General features: G+C 40.7%; 1 protein-coding gene across 1 annotated transcript in view; it reads left to right on the top strand.

Annotated features, from left to right (window-relative positions):
* Positions 1-20,039, top strand: part of Fras1 (Fraser extracellular matrix complex subunit 1) — a 452,968-nt gene that overhangs the window by 390,676 nt on the left and 42,253 nt on the right. Inside the window, exons 52-59 of the mRNA XM_013020100.1 lie at positions 2-115; positions 2,366-2,516; positions 3,978-4,137; positions 6,042-6,192; positions 9,522-9,768; positions 11,198-11,542; positions 13,588-13,748; positions 14,396-14,543. Of these exons, the coding sequence (XP_012875554.1) occupies positions 2-115; positions 2,366-2,516; positions 3,978-4,137; positions 6,042-6,192; positions 9,522-9,768; positions 11,198-11,542; positions 13,588-13,748; positions 14,396-14,543 (1,477 nt within the window). The remainder of the gene's footprint in view (position 1; positions 116-2,365; positions 2,517-3,977; positions 4,138-6,041; positions 6,193-9,521; positions 9,769-11,197; positions 11,543-13,587; positions 13,749-14,395; positions 14,544-20,039) is intronic.

Genomic DNA, 20,039 nt, shown 5'->3' on the forward strand with positions numbered 1-20,039 from the left:
GATTATGACTGCAGCACCTCAGCAGTTCCAAGTGGCTATCCTCCCAGTAGATGACGGCACCCCTAGAATTGTCACCAACCTGGGGCTTCAATGGCTGGAGTATATGGATGGCAAGGTAAGGTCTGAGCCATCGGCTACCTCTTACTACTCACCCTGGGCGAAGTCCTCGGGAGTGACAATAACTTAGGGGTAGAGTTCCAGTTCAACTCGTAAGCATAAGGCTCCCTACTTAAGCTAATTTTCCTAAGATTAAGAGTGTGGTTAGGCTTCATTATGGTCAAGTGCAATGACTCACGTTTGTGACAGTGGAAAGCAGAGATTGGAGGAGCATGGTTTGAAGCCAGCCAGTTCTGACTCCCCCCCCCCAACAAAAACTAAAACAAGTTAGCAAGATCTCTAATGCAAAAACAGCCAGAGCCCTGGCTCAAGTGGTAGAATGCCTGCCTGATAAGTACAAGGCCCTGAATTCCAACTTCAGTACCTCCAGAAAAGAAAAGAGTATGTAAGATTGGTTAAGTGTGTGTTTCGTTTAATATGCTCTTACAGAAAGAACTCTGACTTTGTTTCTCATGAATGGTGTGGAAGGACTGTACCGTGCTCTGTCATCACTAGGTGGTTGCTAATGACAACATGGCCAGGTTTCCTCAGAAATTCCTTCATCTTCCAGCCCATGGAAAGGGTAAAGCACAGAATTAAAGGGCAGTGAGCTTCATTTTAAGCAAGTGATAGAGAAATTGAACATGTCACTTGCGCTTAGTATCTAGTAGCAAGAAGTGAGTCAGGTGGCCCGTGATGTTCCGTGGAAGGCTGGGAAACTGTGTGTCTCTAAGCTTTGCAGGCAGGGGTTCAGCGAAACTTTGTTGACTAGAAGAAGGTAAGAATGGACTAAGAAACCTTAAGTGTAGGTGAATGTTCTTGGAGGAATTCTATTTTAGAAATCTATTTCTCTTCCTCCTAACCCAATTGAGTCACTTTACCTAGTAAACAGGTAAATCCATATCCCCTATCAAGCAAGTGAACATTTCTTCATTTGAGTTCAAGTCTGATTTCTTACTTTGGTGGGTAAAATTCTCCTAGGATGTGGGGGTTTTTTGTGGTTTTTTTTTTTTTTTACATCTCTATGGAGTGGATCAGCTGCTTATATATGTAGCTGCTTTGTGTGGTATCCCATGGAACTTGTTCGGTCTCTTAAATGAAACAAAATTAGTGCAATTTTATGTTGTACCCTATTTGATTTCTTTATTCAGAAAGCTTCTTTTCTCATCACCCTTCAATTGGCTTTGTACTTCCCACTCCAAAGTCCCCAGTGACCAGGGGTATGGTGGCGTATGCCTGTTGGTCTCACCATTTGGGAGGTTGAGAAAAGAGGCTGTTGAATTAGAGGCCACCCTGGCCTACGTGGGGAGATAATGTGTCAAAAATTAAATTAATAGTTGGATATTGGTAGTTCATGCCTATAATCCTACCTACTGAGGAGGCTGAGATCTGAGCATCAAAATTCAGAGCTATCCTTGGCAGACAAATCTAAGAGACTCTTACCTCCAGTGTTTAAGCAAACAACTAGAAGTTCAGGCATGCCTCAAGTGGTAGAAGACCAGCCATGAGCAGAAAAAACAAAAAACAAACAAGCATATAAGGCTTGAGTTCAAGTCCCATTCTGGCACATGTGCTCACACACACACACACACACACACACACACACACACGCATACTAAGTAAAATACAAGTCACCAATGACCTCTTTTTTGCCAAATCCAAGAATTGATTTTCTCTCCTTATTAAGCCTAGTAACATTTAGTACAACTGATTGCCCTCTTTCTTTTCTCAGCCTTTTGTTCCCACTGTTTGTTGACTGGCTAAATGAGTGAGTCAACTAACGTTTGGCTAGATATATTTGGGGAATATTGGGATTCAATGTATTTTTACCCTATTCAATTTCAGGCATTGCAGTTGACTCTCCAAAGCAATAAAATAACTGTCTTCTCAATACCGTATCGTTCTTTCAAAGTTCCAACCTTTCTAGTCCAAACAAATTCCACTGCCTCCAATCCCTTTGCTGACCTCCACGTGGAAATAATCTCTTCTTCTCTCCAAAAGGCTGCAACACTCTTTTTATATCTCCATTATACCTCTTGCCTCTCTGACTTTGCTCACAGTCCTTTGCTTTCCAATCAAGTGTGAAAGCCTTGGGGGCCAAGGCTGGGATCCTCTCCATCTTTCCAGCCTCTCTTGTCCTGACAGTTTCCCGTGCAGTAAACGCACTTGGTAAATCATTGCTGAACTGAATTAAATCTGAGTCAGAGGGTCTTGTTCTTGCTTCTTAATTCCCACCTCAGGAATTAAATTTAATGGGTTTCTATTCCAGGCAACCAACCTGATCACTAAGAAGGAACTGCTGACCATGGACCCTGACACGGATGACCTGCATCTTGTCTATGAGATCACCATGGGCCCCAAGCACGGCTATGTGGAAAACAAGCTGCAGCCTGGCAGAGCTGCTGCCACGTTCACCCAGGGTGGGCACTTCGGGGCTTAGAAATGGGAAACAACGTTCAAACACCACTCCTTTATCACTTCCGCTTACTTTAAAACACACACACAGACATATACACGTACACAAATTGTTTAATATCTAGCCATCTGCCTTGTTCATTTCACTTTTGATTTTGTTCCTGTCCTCCCAACGATAAAAGAGACAAATTCATCTTTACTTTGTATTTTGCTTTTAGTTTGGCCCAGGTTTTTCTGGAAAAAGGTACATAGTACTTCTTGTTTTGTGTTTTTTTTTAAAACAAACATATAAAAGATCTGTGGCCTTCTGTGGTTTATTTATTTTGTCCTCTTTAAAAATACATTGCTTTGTTTTCTTAAAATCTTTTTTTGTATTTATTTTTTATTGTCATTGTAGCGTTGATATACAGAGGGGTTACAGTTACATGAATCAGGCAATGAGTAATGAGAACAAGTCTTTTTTTGTTGTTTCTTTTGTCAGTGGTGGGGCCTGAATTCTGGGACCTGGATGTTGTACCTCAGCTCTTCAGCTCAAGGCTAGTGCTCTACCACTTGAGCCACAGCGCCACTTCTGGCTTTTTCTGCTTATGTGGTGCTTAGGAATTGAACCCAGAGCCTCATGCATGAGCCTACCACTGAGCTACCTTCCCAGCCCTTTCTTAAAATCTTTACCCAAGAAATTAAAGTCAACATGAATTCTTAAAATCTTTAGTCAAAAACTTAAAGTCAACATATATAGGTTGCTCAACAGAAATATTTTCCTGTCTGAATCACATAAGCAGGCCACTGTGTTTTGAGATTCTTGTAAGCTTGTCAGGCATTTCTAGTAATTTGAGGTTGAGTGTGGTTGGGGTAGTCACTGAAACAGTGCTTCTTAAAGGTCATGTCCTTATTTCCTTTTCCCCTCCTGATTTTAATCATTTGTTGTCTTCTAGCATATGTTTAGCTGTGTGTATATATATGGATTGTTTTAATCCAACCACAGCTCTTTTTATTAGCACATACCTTCCAAGAAACCTTCTCTAGAAGAAATCAGGACTGGGAATGAATCCAGACCTCTGAGGATGCTAGGGCAGGGGTGGAGCGGGGGAAGAGGGGCAATCAGAGTCTCACCTCTGTCAACTCTCAAAGTTTCCTTGCACTATTCCACAGATATTTGCTGAGGTTTTCTCTTTCAAGACCCTGGGATTTTCATTCTAGAAAACGATGAGGCTTCTCTATACATAAAGACAGGTCTTCTGTTCCAAAGAAGGAATTGCAGGAATTGGTTTTTCAAATCTGGAAAAAAAAAACATTTGTGTTTAAGACTACTGTGCTTTTGTGTGCTTCTTCTTTTGGGGAAAATAAATTCTGCATATAAACCATTAGAAGAATAAGCTAGAAGTGTTACTGGGGGAATCTGTGGGGCTGTCTTTATAGCACTTGGCTATAGTACCGTGAACTTATGGGGAGTCTTTTTCTCACAGAGGCTGTCAACTTGGGGTTGATTCGTTACGTGTTGTATGAGGAGAAGATCCATGAGATGATGGATAGCTTTCAGTTTCTGGTGAAAGATAGTAAACCCAATCTGGTCATCGACAATGTCTTCCATATCCAGTGGTCCCTCATCGGCTTTAAATATACCAGGTAAATGTTTTATTATGCTTTTGGTCTGGAGAAACTTAGTGAATCAAGTAGAGAAAATAAGCAGCTCTGTTTTGGGGGTTCTTTTTTGGGGGAATTGGTGGTGGTGACAGTAATGGTAACAGTAATAAAAACAATAATTGCAGAAATACTTATTAGATATTATGTATCCCAGGTACCCCTAGGTACTTGACATATATCATCTTAGTTACTTATACAGTTATGAAATGAATTCTCTTATCCTCATAGCAGCAAAACAATAGAAGAACAAGCTTAAGTAACTTTCCACAGTTGCTTAGTAAGCAGTCAGACCAAGACTTAAGACCAGTGACCCTAACTATTGTACTGTACTGCCTCTCATACAAATAGATTTGCCTTCATCTTCATATTTTAGAAGATAATCCGGTAGAACTGATGGGAAAAATAAAAATTAGATATTAAACTTTTGAGAATAAAGTACCTAGCCCACACTAACAAATACCTTTGCTGCCCATCTCTACCCTGAAACTTGTATTCTCCCCTAGCTCCTGATTCCCACAAGATTAGATGCCAAAGTTGTGGGATCTTTTAAGAAATTTTCCTAACCTGTGAGAGAATTACTGAGGCAAAGAAAGATATCAGTTGATAAAGGTGACTGCGAAGCACAGTTCTGGTTTTATGAGTTAAATTATAAGTAGGATTATTATTTCTTTGAGGGGAAATAATTAGTTAAAAAATCTATGTGGTAAGAAGCCAACTTTCTAACAGTTTGAATGCAGATAGGCACTTGGTATGAAGAGGACTTTTGTGTACTTGCTTTCATGGACCCCAGAGAGTTCTGCTCTTCCTCGCCATATTTACAGGATGACAGGACACTTTAAATCATTTATATATATATATATATATATATATATATATATTGTTTTTTCCTTCTTCAGAATTAAATAACTGTACTATTTACTTTTTCTGACAGCCCTCTCAGATTTAATGGACTACAGGGCATAGAGTCTCCAAAAGCTGACAGTTGAGCTCTAATACCTCAGAGGCATTTTTCCTAAATGGGACACATAACCCCCTCCAATTGCTGTCCCCAGTGATGAGGAACAAAGTCTAGTTTGGCTTTTGCAAACCTTCCTATTACAAATTAATAGCACATTGAATAATCTGCATCTTGACACAAGCAGCACAGATCTCTAGCATTAAGCGACATTAATCCCCCATTACCATACGACACCATTTGTCTAAACACCTTTGTTAGCTACACTTAACCTGTAACCCTGCTCCACATGTTCTTCCTGCAGATCTGGCTCAGTCATTTCCCACCTGAGACCAGTCATTAACAGCCTCCCAAACAGCTTTCTTCCCTAAGAATAGGCCCACTGGCCTCTTCTGATTACCTTGCTACACTTGGGAGAGATTATTTGTCATTTATGTAGATTTTCAGCTGTGAAGTTCATTGTTCCTATGCACGATCCATCTTCTAAATGACTCTCGACTCTTTCAAAATGAGGACACTGGAAGGTGGCTCAGTGGTAGAGTACTTGCCTCACATCCATGAGGCCCTGGGTTCGATTCCTCAGTACCACATAAGCAGAAAAAGCCAGAAGTGGTTCTGTGGCTCAAGTGCTAGAGAGCTAGCCTTGAGCTGAAGAGCTGAGGGATAGCACTCAGGCCAGAGTTCAAGTCTCACAACTGACAAAAATAAAAATGAGGACACCAGATTCTGCATCCTGAGTCCTTGTTCACTTGGTGCTGGGACGGTCCCAGGAGCAGACTCCCTCAGTTGACATGACCTCTTGAAAGAACCAGACTGCCTTCCTATGTCCAATAACCAAACAGAAGAGACACTGAACAGACAGTCTCTGGAGATGTGGGCTTTTCACAGCCCTGGGCAGACTTTCAGAGACTTCCATTTTGTGTACTTCCAGCTATAACGTCAGTGAGAAGGCGGGGTCCGTCAGCGTCATGGTGCAGAGGACAGGAAACCTGAACCAATATGCCATCGTCCTGTGCCGCACTGAGCAGGGCACAGCCAGCTCCCAGCCGGGACAGCAAGACTACGTGGAGTATGCTGGCCAGGTAGGTAGGACAGGGATCTCTGATTTCTGAATTGCTAGGGAGACTCCAGCAAGGTCTGCAACATGGCTGAAGACTGTCATGGGAAGTTCCTCTTCTATTTATTCCCTTTCTACCAGCATCTTTCCTTGGGTAATTATTCTATGTTCCTTTCTCATAGTACCTTGTAATTCACAGTCTACCTAATCACATTGAAGCGTAAACTGACAAAACTTAAGTTGTCATCTAGCTTCTTGTCTTTGCACATTGCTTCACAACAAAAAAAAAGAAAACCCCAGATCATCATGTTCTACAACCAGCCTTGGGGTCCTCAGACTTCCTCTCCTGCTTCTTCCTAGCTGGAGGAGGAAGAGAGACAGGGAGTAAAGAGAGCCTTTGGAAGCTCTTGGAATAGGCTAGATGAGAGAGGCTGCTGAGAAAGAGCTTCAATATAAAAGATGAAGTTAGAGCAAAATGGGTGGATTTGACAGATTAGTAGAAGAGATAGGCTGTCAGCAGGGTTGTGGGGAGATGGGAGATTAGGTGGTGATGCTAGGAAGGGCACGTAGGAGGAGCCAGAGCTGGTTTCACAAGGTGTGGCCAAGGCTGTGATTGTACCTTGGGCATGTTGACTGTAAGTTTTCTTAGAAGCAACAGCTTTGCCTCTATGTAGACGAGCAGGGAGTGAGGAGAAATGTTCCAGTGGCCATTCATACCAAAGTGGCAGTTTGAAAGAAAAATGAAACAGTGAGAGGACTAGAAATAAGAATTAGCTTAGTGGTAGGCGAAATGAACACCAAGATATGGACACAAGAGGTTCTTCTTTGTTGTCGTTGTTTTTAATGTACTATGTGATTTTTTTTTGTTTCTTTTGTATGTTCTTCCCCCTATGGTATATCCCCTGTGGTCCCTGTATTTGATTTGGGTACCCTGCATCTTGTATACACATTTATTTAATTTTGGAGGGAAAGGGGAATAACAAGATGCAACAATGATACTCACAAGACACTATGTTGGAAATGATCTTTAGTCCCATGGGGCTGGGGGGGGGGGGGGGGGGAAGATGGGGTAAGGAAGGGATAGTAGGAAAAAAAAAAGGAGAGGGTAACCATGTTCAACAAGAAATGTACTCATTACCTTTACTCATGTAACTGTAATCCCTCTGTACAGCGTGTTTACAATTAAAAAGAAAAAAAAAGAATTAGCTTAGTGGTAGAGTGAATTCTTAGCCAAAGAGCAGCCCTAGGCACCAAAGAGAGAGAAAGGATAAGAAGATATGAAAGCAGGAGTAAAAGGGGGAAAGTCACAATGTTTGGATATATATTCAATTTCTGAGTTCAATTTCATTATTATTATGATGTCACAAATCTCTGAAGAAGTATCCTTTGAGTTGGGGAATCAGCAGGACTAAGCTAGTCTATGTTCAGTTTAAATGAGGAATTAGAAAAGAAGATGAGTCTAGTGTGGTGATACACAATTTGTAATCCCAGCATTGGGAAGACAAGCAGGAGGCTCACAAGTTCATGGCTAGGTAGGGTCACAAAGCAAGACTTTATCTCAAAACAAACAGAAAAATAAACTAAGAAAAATACAAACAAAGCTAAAGAAATCAAGCCAGGCGCCAGTGGCTCACGCCTATAATCCTAGCTACTCAGAAGGCTGAGCTCTGAGGATCACAGTTCAAAGCCAGCCCAGGCAGGAAAAATTTGTGAGACTCTTATCGCCAATAAACCACTAGAAAACCGGAAGTGGCGCTGTGGCTCAAGCGGTAGAGTGCTCTCCTTGAGCTGAAGAGCTGAGAGACAGCGTCCAAGCCCAGAGTTCAAGCCCCACGACTGGCAAAAACAATAAACAAAAACAAAAAAAAACCCTGAAGAATCTTTAGCAAATAAGGAAGACCATATACGTTCTTGTGAGGTTTTTTTTATGAGAAAAGACAAAAGGTTATCAGTTGTTGATAATTAATAGAAATCTCTTGAGTATGTTTCATTTTCTTGGGGTGTCTGGAAGTATGGGACTTATTAAAATTTAATTTAATTTGATTAGACATATTCTAGCAATTTTCTGTGTGATTTAGGGCCACTTGTGTGGCCCTAAAGCATTACAATTACTTGTTTCATACATGCTCCAAATGCCACCATTCATGCCAGGTTCAATCTGAGTTCAGTTTCTGCCCTTTTAGTTTGGGGGAAGTCTATATCTTAGCATCATTTAAAAGTTTCATCCTTTCTTCCTTTCTTCCTCTTTTTTCCTACTCTCTCCCACCTGACTTTCTCCTTTTCTTTCGTTACTACTATCTCTCCCTCTCTCTTCTCCCTTTCTTCTTCTCTTCCCTTTCTCCTTCTTTCTCTCCTTTCTTTTTTTTCTTTTTGCTTTACATAAGGTAAAACCAGAAACATCTTTATTTCACAAGTACGTGCATGTAAAATAATTTCGGCAAAATTGTGCCAGTCTTAAGTTCACACACATCATAGTTACAGCAAACTTTAATGGCAAACAGTTTAGTCAAATAAAGTTAAAATTAGTCAGGCATGGTTAAATAACTTTCTGTGCATTCCAGCTTCATTATTCAGTGCAGTAAGACTCTGCCTATTTTAATTGTGTGAGTAATAAGGTCATGGCAATGGCAGTAGCTTAAATTTGTTCAGTGCTTTAAAATATATTTAGTTCTTGGGGCTGGGGAGGTGGCTCAGTAGTAGAGTACTTACCTCGCATGCATGAGGCCCTGGGTTCGATTCCTGAGCACCACATAAGCAGAAAAAAATGGAAGTGGTGCTGTGGCTCAAGTGGTAGAGTGCTTGCCTTAAGGGACAATGCCCAGACCCAGAGTTCAGGCCCCATGACTGACAAAAATAAATAAATAAATTATATATATATATATATATATATATATATATATATATATACTTAGTTCTCTCATTCTATGTACTTTCCTTTAGTCTTGCCAATAAATATGTAAGTAAAAGAATTATTGCTGTTTAGCTGATCAAAAATCAGATGTTCCTAAAGTCTCATATCTTTACCTAGTTTAGAAGTAACAGAACCTGGACTTGAAACTAGAACTTCCTGTCCTGAGGTCAGAGCTCTTTCTCATTAAACTTACCTCAAGCGGAAGGGGCATTTAGTCATCAAATAATACTCATTGTTATCTAAAGTGAACTAATGAAACAGAATGTGAATATGTTTTCCTTCACCCAATGGTAGAGGACTTACTTTCTTTCCATGTCCCTATATAGTGTACAGTGAAAAGCAGAAAATGGCTGAGTGTTCCTGCTGGTAAAGCAATTCTCTGGAGGATTGGGACAGAGAGTGCTGGGGTACAGCTTAACCTCTGTTATTTCTTTTGGTGACAGGTGCAGTTTGATGAGCGAGAAGACACCAAGTCGTGCACCATTGTCATCAATGATGATGATGTGTTTGAGAACGTGGAGAGCTTCACTGTGGAGCTCAGCATGCCAGCTTACGCCTTGTTAGGAGAGTTTACCCAGGCAAAAGTCAACATCAATGACACTGAGGATGAACCCACATTAGAGTTTGATAAGAAGACCTACCGGGTCAATGAGAGTGCTGGTTTTCTATTTGCATCTATTGAAAGAAAAGGTCTGTTGGTGCCAAAGGTGATAAGAAATTACAATAATAGCTTGCATTCATTGCATTCCTTTTATCCACCAAGTGCTTACTGATCATATGAACTGATAGATACAAGTATCTTACATGTATTGACTCTCTTGCTCTCCAGAATGACCACAATAATGATTACACCCATAGCAAGTATTATCAGAAGGCTTCTTGCTTCACTTATTCTTAAATTGGACCAGAAGACTGGTTAAATGTAGTCTTGCAAATTATTCATGATCTCAGTATTCTTAATCCATCACCATTTCATAAAATATTTAATAACTATGGTCAAAAAGGAAAGTTATAATTGTGAGGTTCTTAGATCTTGGAAGACGGGAAAATGTGCTTAAGATTTTCCCTCCCTAGCTGTTCACTGGTGGTTCATACCCCTAATACTAGCTACTCAGGAGACTGAGAGCTCTCTCAGCCAATGCAGAATAGTCCACTAGACCCTTACCTCTAGTTAACCACCAATGGAGCTGTGGTAGAATGCTAGCCTTGAGCAAAGAAGCTAAGGGACAGAAGTACCCAGTTTGGCACACACACACACACACACACATACACACACACTTCCCTCCCTGAGTGATATATATATATATATATATATACATATATATATATATATATATATAAAGTTCAGATGAGAAATAAACTGTGAGAAATAAAGAACAATCCTTGAGGAATACAATACTGAAACTTTAAAACACATAGAAATGAAATCTCTGATCAGAGGCACAACATGACTGTAAATGATGATGTCAGGTTTCTTTATTGAATCTGCTGGCTTGGGTACCACTCTAACAAATACTGCAGAGAGCACAAAACCTGGGCAATACCACTCGGCAAACAAAAGCAAACCCCAATGATTGCCCTGGGCCACCAAGCCAGGCCCAGAACAGGCTGCTACCAATGGATGTGGCTACACTTAATAACTAAGGTCATTTGTACAGAGAAGCCAGTTTTACTTTGTTTTGTCTTTTCTGTTTTAAACAAGCTTCTTTCTCTCTGGGAATTAAAGTGTAGAAGTTTATTCAGAAAGGCAGTGAACTATGCTCATTGCACTACCTTCAGGACACAATTACTTTGCTACTTAAACTTCCAAATATGAGTCTTTTCTTTCCACCCGCTGTGGTCTTAAGATGGTAAGCAGTGACTCTTGTGAATTAACAGAGCACAAAACTCACAGAATAGGAAATCTATTTTAAGTTATTTGGAGAAGTGTCTGGGGTATATTAAATCCTCAAGCGGTTTATACCACAGAAACGGCAACTCAAGCGGGTTTCCTGTCAGAGTGTGAACAGAAGTAGTGATGGAATGTCAGAAGGTATCAAGCTCATTAAAGTATCAAAGATTCCAAAGGTTGAGAAGCACTCATTGAAATGCTTCAGCTCTCTTGCCATTTCTATTTCAGGAGATTCAAGCAGCATTGTATCTGCCGTTTGCTACACAATCCCAAAGTCAGCTATGGGAAGTAGCCTTTATGCTCTAGAATCAGGCTCTGACTTTAAATCTAGAGGGAGATCTGCAGAGAGCCGTGTGATATTTGGGCCTGGTGTCACCACGTCTACTTGTGATGTCATGCTCATTGATGACAGCGAGTATGAAGAGGAAGAAGAGTTTGAGATTGCCCTGGCTGATGCTTCTGACAGTGCCCGCATCGGAAGGGTGGCGATGGCCAAGGTGCTCATTAGTGGTCCAAACGACGCTTCTACTGTCTCCCTGGGCAACACAGCTTTCACTGTCAGTGAGGATGCAGGTAATGGAGGGCCTTTCTGGGGTTCTGCCGCCCAGCTTGTGATCCTTTCATTGAGCCACTTCTTTCTAATGTTTGAGATTGTTCTTCAGTAAAGTCATCAGTGGTCTGAAGCATTAGGTATTGGTAAACCTCAAGACCAAGAATGAAGCTAGCCAAAGATAGCAAGTTCCATGTGCATTTTTTGCTTTGATTATTGATGGGGGCGGCATCTGGCTTAAAGCTGTGGTCCACAAAGAGGGCGTGTGGTGCTGTGTTTTTTGGCTTGTGAAGGAAGGGAATGTTGTTCAGTTAAGAATGAAGATGAGGCCTTGTTTGCCCCTGGTGTCCTTGAAGTCTTTCCCTTGCCCCTTGCTCCCCCTTCCCTTCCCTTTCCCGTACCCCCTGCATGCTTCTATCTTGGGCAGGCCAGCAGTATGCTCTCCCCTCAGTAAACAAAAAAGAATGAATATGAGTTCTTTAGTTCCTGCTGGCTTCTGAAACAAACTCTATAAACTCTTAATGTCTTGGTTCAATAGACCTTTCTCACATATATTTCAGCCTCAGCCGTCAGTGGGTAAATCTCTTTTGTATGATATTTTAGAGCCCAGGTTCTTTTCCTCTTGTAGCTGCCCCAAAGATCTGGAAGATACTCTGTATGCTGTTGACAGAAGGGACAGAACTGTGCTTAGAACTTTCTAATAAGAGCTATATCCAGGTTTTTCACCACTTTTAAGGATACTGAGGGAACTAGTATTTTGGAACACATAATAAATGCCTGGTATTACACATTCTCATTCAATCTTCTGTGGAACAGATGATGACCAGAGAGGTTAAATAAATGACCATATATTAAGCAGGTAATACACTAGAAAGATAAATTAAAACCAGCTCCTTTTAGCCAGACACCAATGGCTCACAACTATAATCCTAACTACTCAGGAGGCTGAGATATGACAATCAAGGCTCAAAGCCAGTCTGGGCAGAAAAGCCTGCCTGTTAACCAACAAAAAGCTGAAACTGGAGCTGTGGCTCAAGTTGTAGAATGCCAGTCTTGATAACAAAAACTAAGGGACAATGCCCAGGCCCTAGGTTCAAGCCTCATTACTGGCACGTGCACGTGCACACAATAACAAACAAAACATGCACACAGACACAATAACAAACAAAAAAGCAGTTCTTGTCTATTATACCATATTTCCTTTTCAATATGCAAAATGCCTGCGCGTGACTACATGTTACCTCAGAGCATGTAAAGTGAGGTGATATATAGGATTTTCAGGTTAGCTTTCTCCTGGCTTTGGTTCTGAAAATACCTAGCTGTATAGGCTTTTTTGTTTGTTGTTTAATTTTTTTTCTCTCTCAGTGCTGGGGATCAAACCCTGGGCCTTGCACATAGAAGGCAAGTACTCTACCACTGAACTATATCCCTAGCCATTGGTTTTTTGAAACAAGCAATATCTCACTATGTAGTTCAGTTTGACCTTCAACTCACTATGTAAGCCAGGCTAACCTCAAACTCCATGAATTTTCTGCTTCAGCCTTCTGAGTGTAATTCCTAAATTTCTTCAAGGTACTGCAAATGTCACTGTTAACCAGGAGATGAGCCTTATTTGTACAATAAGCAAAGAGCACATATGGTTTAAGTAATGATGTGTGCACACTTGGATAAAATAGGAAATTCGACCCAGTTAAAACATTTAATTAGGAAAATTCAGCTCCAGGCTTCATAAAGTCTCCTAGCTGATTACTGGCTGTGTGCTAGCCACAGTGTCCAGCTTTCTTCGCCCTAAACAGGTTTGAGTTCTTTTCAGGGGGCACTTCACCCCTTGGGTGCATTGTTAAGACCGCTGCTCCCTTAGTATTGTTCCTAGGGTCACCTTCATGACGCCCTCTGCTAGGTGTCCTTTTGCTCCTAGTTTCAATGAAAAGAGGGCAGTGACGACTCTCAGCCCCTGACATTGAATGATACAAATTGAGTGTGCAGCAGTCAGAGGGAACAGTGTTCTGGAAATCTCACTGACTTTCTGGCTCAAGGTTGGCCATTCAAATCTCTTGACTTGATTTAGGCACAGTGAAGATTCCGGTGATCCGCCATGGTACGGACCTTTCTACTTCCACATCTGTCTGGTGTGCAACACGGCCCTCCGACCCCGCCTCTGCCTCTCCAGGAGTTGACTATGTCCCTAGCTCTAGGAAGGTGGAATTTGGGCCCGGTGTCACTGAGCAGGTGAGCCAACTGCAGTGCACGCACTCAGTCACAGCTAGATAGCTCTGTTAGTGTAGTCTTGAGTCTACTTTCTAAGCCTCTTGAGGATTCAGAAGGCTCTTAGTCATATTATTATCCTTACTTTCTTTAAAAATAGTAACATAGAAACAAAAGAGAAATTTTATAATCCTAAAAATCACGAGTAACCTTTTCAGTGTCAAATACCCAAAAGTACAGATTTAGAATAAAAATTGTCCTTGTTCAACGCAAATATCCGGAAATGCTACTAGGAGTATAGTCGTAACGTTTCATGAATTGAAAAAAGAAAAAAGCTGGGCACCGGTGGCTCACGCCTGTAATCCTAGCTACTCAGGAGGCTGAATCTGAGGATCACAGTTCAAAGCCAGCCCGAGCTGGAAAGTCCGTGAGACTCTTAACTCCAATAAGCCACTAGAAAACCGGAAGTGGCACTGTGACTCAAGTGGTAGAGCACTCACCTTGAGCTGAAGAGCTGAGGTAAAGCGCCCAAGCCCAGAGTTCAAGCCCTAGAACCGACAAAAAATAATCATTAAGAAGGACAAGTTGCCACGATTTTTCCTAGTATCCAAAAGGCAAATGGATGTTGGGTATTGCTGCCGCCATAAACTTTGCTTTGATCTTCCCTCCAGTATTGCATCTTGACTATCTTGGATGACACTCAGTATCCAGTAATCGAAGGACTGGAGACATTTGTCGTTTTCCTCAGCTCAGCACAAGGGGCCGAACTGACCAAACCTTTCCAGGCTGTTATTGCAATCAATGACACATTCCAAGACGGTAAGAGATTGGAGATGCCAACTGGTGGTTCGGAAATACATTTCTATTATTTTTTCTTGGTTTCTATAAGTATGCATATTTTCACTCAAGAAGTATGTCTGGCCAGGTGCTGGTGCTCACGCCTATAATCCTAGCTACTCAGAAGGCTGAGATCTGAGGATCGAGGTTCAAAAATCAGCCCAGGCAGGAAAGTCTGTGACTGTTATCTCAAATTAACCACCAGAAAACCAGAAGTGGTGCTGTGGCTCAAGTGGTATATGGGAAGGCAGATTGGACTCAAGGTCTAAGAGGACTTTGTACAGCAAAGTGATTGTTTATAAGCAGAAGAGAAGTGAGGTGTGATTTTTGTTTTAGGAAACTAATGTTGTCAGTATTAAAGATGATATGCAGAAATGAGTAGAGACAGGTATATAAAGAAAATACCAGTCACAACTGAAGATGCAGCCTAAGTAACCTAGGGAGAACCAGAAAGTTGCTTCTCAGGAAGAATTGATGGAAATTAGAACTGTCATCATGTGGATTCTAGTGGCAGGTGAAGAGGAACATGCCAACATTTCCCTCATCAGCAATTCCAGTGGTTGACCATAGAATCAATGATTAAATTCTTGTAGTAGCTGAAAAATCCCTGAAAAGGTGAGGCACTCCGGAGAGATCTTTAATTTCTTTATTCATTCTTAAGTAATTTCTATTATGTATATCCAAGTAAAAAATGTAAATGGAAAATGATATACTATGAAAACCTAATTATTCTTCTATACCTACTCCCAAATTTCCATGTCTTGTCACTGGACACAACTATTCTACTTGGTTTTGTTTACTTGGGGCGAGGAATACACACATAGACAAACACATATGCATCTACACTTACATATATTTACTTATATACATACATAGACATAGACATATCCAAAATATTGTGTGTTACTTCCATAAGCAGAAGTTCATCCTTTTAGTGTATAGTTTTGAAAAGTATGGGGAGTGATATGCTTGCTCCATTACCATAATGAAGACATTGAACAGTCTGAGCACCCTAAAGAATTCTCCTATGGCTTTCTATAATCAGTCTCTCCCCAAACTCAAGCCCTGATAACCATATATCTGTTATCTGTGCCTGAATTTTTGCCTGTCTATCTATCTGTCTATTGATCCATCTATTGTCAGTACTGGGGTTTGAATTCGGGGCCTCATGCTTGCCAGGGACGTGCTCTACCAGAGGTGCTATACCCTAGCTTTTTTTTTCTTCTTCCTTAGTTTTTTTGGTTGTTGTTATTGTTTTGTTTTGGTTTTTTATGGTCATGGGGCCTGAACTCTGGGCCTGGGCACTGTCCTTCAGTTCTTCAGCTCAAGGCTAGCGCTCTACCACTTGAGCCACAGCGCCACTTCCAGCTTTTTCTGCTTATGTGGTGCTGAGGAATGGAACCCAGGGCCTCATGCATGTGAGGCAAGCACTCTACCACTGAGCCACCTTCCCAGCCCCCTTTAGTTTGTTTTTAGATACAGTCTTATGTTTTTACCTGGACTAGCCTGGAACTACAATCCTTCTACCTTCATCTTCTAGTATCTGGGATTACAGTCATTCACTATGATATTGACGGACATACTATTTTTAATCTAACTTCCTTCATATAGAGAAATGCATTTGAGAGTTATCATATGTATTGTGACATATATAAATAATGTATTCCAGGTAAAACTGAGCAGTTTCCCCTTGTATGGGCATATCACATTTTGTTTATCTTTTTACACATTGAATGATATTTGGATTGCTTTAAGGTTTTGGCAAATATGACTCACAGTGTGGCTGTAAACATTTGTATGTAAATTTTGTGTGGATACAGGTATTCATCTCTCTGTGGTGAATACTTAGGTGTGGGTTCCTGGGTCATAGAGTGAGTGTATGCTTGGTTGTATAAGATTCTTGTGGCTTTTAGAAGTTGTTCTAGTATGTGAGTAATATCTTACATGATTTTTCTAATGACTAGGGGCACTGAGATTTTTCTATGTACTTTAATTCATTTAATTAAGTATTGTTCAAATATTTCCTCATTTTGAGATATTTTTCCACACTCTATTGTTGCATCATTGTACTATATTTTGGACAAAGAAAATATTTTACAACTATTTTATCCCAGTGTTTTGCTGGTCTGTTTGTTGTTTTCAACAATGTCTTTCAATGGATAATTGGGTTTGTTCTTCTTTTTTCATTTTTTTTTTTTTTGTCGGTCGTGGGGCTTGAACTCTGGGCTTGGGCGCTGTCCCTCAGCTCTTCAGCTCAAGGCGAGCGCTCTACCACTTGAGCTACAGCGCCACTTCCGGTTTTCTGGTGGTTTATTGGAGATAGGAGTCTCACGGTCTCTCCTGCCCGGGCTGGCTTTGAACCGCGATCCTCAGATCTCAGCCTCCTGAGTAGCTAGGATTACAGGCGTGAGCCACCAGCGCCCGGCTTCTTTTTTCATTTTGAAGTGGCCCCATTTTTATCAGTTTTTGCATTAGAGATCATACTTTTAGTATTATATCCAAGAAAACTTTGCCAAACCCACGGTTATAAATCTTTTTCTTCTATATTTTCTTCAGGAAGTTTTATGGCTTTGAGTTTTACATTTCAGTTTATGACTCACAAAATGGTAACGTGGGGGGGGAGATAGTGTGTGTGGTGTGTGAGTGTGTGTGTGAGTGTGTGTGTGTGTGCACCAGTATTCAGGGGAGGTGAGATTGAACTCAGAGCCTTATTCTCTCACTTGGCTTATTTTGCTCAAGGCTAGCACTCTACCACTGGAGCCACAGCTCCACTTCCTGCTTTTTGGTGATCAATTGGATCTAAGAGTCTCATGGACTGTCTTAACCTGGGTGGCTTTGAATCATGATCTTCAAATCTCAGCCTCCTGAGTAGCTAGTATTACCAGGTGAGCCCTTGGTGTCTAGCCTGGTAACTTTTTAAACCATGAACTCCGTTATAGTAACTATGCTATTTTATACTAGGTGTTATTTCAGAGTTTACCAAATGATATATTATTAACCTTTAGCTCAGTGGTTCATAATCCCATGATTTTACAGCTGCTTCTATTTTGTAGGTAAGGGAACAAAATGAGGAGAGGTAGCAACCCACAATCTAATAGGGCCCAGTACATATTCTGACTTTTCATTCCAGTGCCTTCTCTCTGCAATATACTACATGGTTTTACTGGTGCAGTAGTAAAAAACTAAGAAAAAAAGGAAAATCTCTTTCTCTTTAGAATGACTTCCACTGACGAATTAAAAAGTGAAGGCAGATTTGTCAGTCCTAAAGGAGAATTTCAGTCTACCACATCCTAGCTTTTTAACCTTAAGTTTACTGAATTTCATTTTGTTCATCTCTAACTATGAACATATATGCTTTATGATATTATTATATGTATTAAATCAGATAAAATATATGAAAATACTATGGCTCATCTCACATAATAAACTTTGATCTGTGAATTTATGTTCTTGCTGACACATTTGTAATTTATCACACTAACCAATAAGGCTCCAATAACCACATGCAATCATCATCTTCTGATCAACCCACAGAGTCTTATCTAAATTTTTCCTAATATTTTATAGATAAATCTTAGGCTTGCAGGTTTAGGAAATAAATATATGAAACAAAATTATATCTCATCTTCCAGGGATGCTGTAACTATATTTTAAGTCAAGAAAATATATCTTTTCTGGGAAGGAAATCCCCACTATCCCATTGTAGCCCTCGGTGCTTATCTATGTTGGTTATCTTTCTCCCTGTAATAACCTATTTTTGTTGAGTCCGTTCAGTTGCACACTGTAGTGTGGAGCTTACATACTTTACCTCTGATCTTCACCACAGCCCTTCATCTTGTCACAGGAGGTGAATCATTTGTGTAAGCGCGCACAGATGGGACATGATGGACCCAGAGTTAAAAGCAAGTTGTAATTTGCCCAAGTCCACACTGCTAGTTTCATATCCTGCCAAGTTGATTTTTCATAGTGCAGCTTTAGCTAGCAGCTGCCATCTAGAGAGTAATGCTACTGTCACTTAAGATCCTTATCAGATTGGTGTTTTAGTCTTCTGATAGAATTATAATTCCTTTCATAATTTTCCACTAGGTTGACTTGGGGCCCTAAATCGTCTAAGAATCTCATATGAGAATGTGTTCCTGTCTTTACCTCCCTCATCTGCTCTGGTACCTAGAATTCAACTCTATTATGGACACAACACTGAGTGAGCAAGACAAGACAAGAAAAGTCTTATAGCTTCTACAGCTCCTTTGTAGACAACTGTATACTACCTACTCATTAACTCCAGAGAATTAACTCCAGAGGCAGAATTTCTCTTAAACAGCTGTCTTAACCATTGCCTATAAGGAGGCCAACATATCCCAAGCATTGATGTTAGATTTGTTTAGTAACTAAGAAGCTTAGCAGGATAACAATGTTTATAGAACAGTTTCTGTGCCTAGGACTGGTGTTCCCCATCCTATAGATTACAGAGGAGTGGAGAGCACAGCCCTATGGTCTATTTCTGGATGCAGGACTTCTACAAGTATAAAAATACATTGTCTATGTAAGATGAATGTGTTGAGGTGCCTTGGAGGTGGCCTTCATTTTGTATTTTTGTCCCCCATCAACATGGAAAGAGAGATCCTCCATCCCCATGAACCCACTGTCAGGACCAGTGCGATCCCTTCCTGAGGACTATTCTGCCTTACCAGGCTGCTGAGAGAAAGATATCCATATATATAAGAAACCTGTTCATGCATTCACTTTGCTGTCTGCATTGTCTCTGGATTGTTTCCTGGTGTCTGGGGCCTTTTCTTAAAAGCAGGAATTGTTTTCTGGAAAGGCAGTCATAAGAAGTGCGGTCTGTCCCTGATGCTTTCTATCTTTTCCTCTTTCTCTTCTTTCTCCTCTTGCTTCTTCTCTCCCTCCTCCTCTTCCTCTCTTCTTTCTCTTCCCCATTTTGGTAAATACATATAGATGAAGACAAGTATCTTATTAAAGAGAGGAAGGACCAGTTTGGTAGCTCACTCCTGTAACCCAGTTTAAGTAGCTAGAAGGTAGAAATTAAGCGGTCACAGTTCAAGTCCAGTCTGGGATTACATACTTGTAACCCAAGAAATATAGGAGGATTAGGTAAGAGAATCACAGTTCAAAGCTGGTCCAGGCATGAGACCCTGTCTAAAAAATAATTAAAGCAAAAAAGAGCTAACATAACTCAAGTGGTAGAAATGCTTGTCTAGCAAATATAAATCCCTAAATCCTAACCCCAGGGTGTACCCCCACCCCTACCCCAAGGGCAGGGACAAGGGAAGAGAGTAGTCTTCTATATCTCAAGAGGAATGTGGTGTTGACTGATACATGACAAAACTTAAAAACAAACAAACACTTTGGCCCTTAACTGTTTTGTCTGACTTGAGGCATATCAGGCTAGCAAAGAAATCTAACTTAAAGCTTTAGATATTTGCCGGGAGCAGAAAAGCTTCCTGCTTGTTTTGTGTT

This window comes from Dipodomys ordii, unplaced genomic scaffold (assembly GCF_000151885.1).
Source record: "Dipodomys ordii isolate 6190 unplaced genomic scaffold, Dord_2.0 Scaffold49, whole genome shotgun sequence".
NCBI classification, from domain to species: Eukaryota; Metazoa; Chordata; class Mammalia; order Rodentia; family Heteromyidae; genus Dipodomys; species Dipodomys ordii.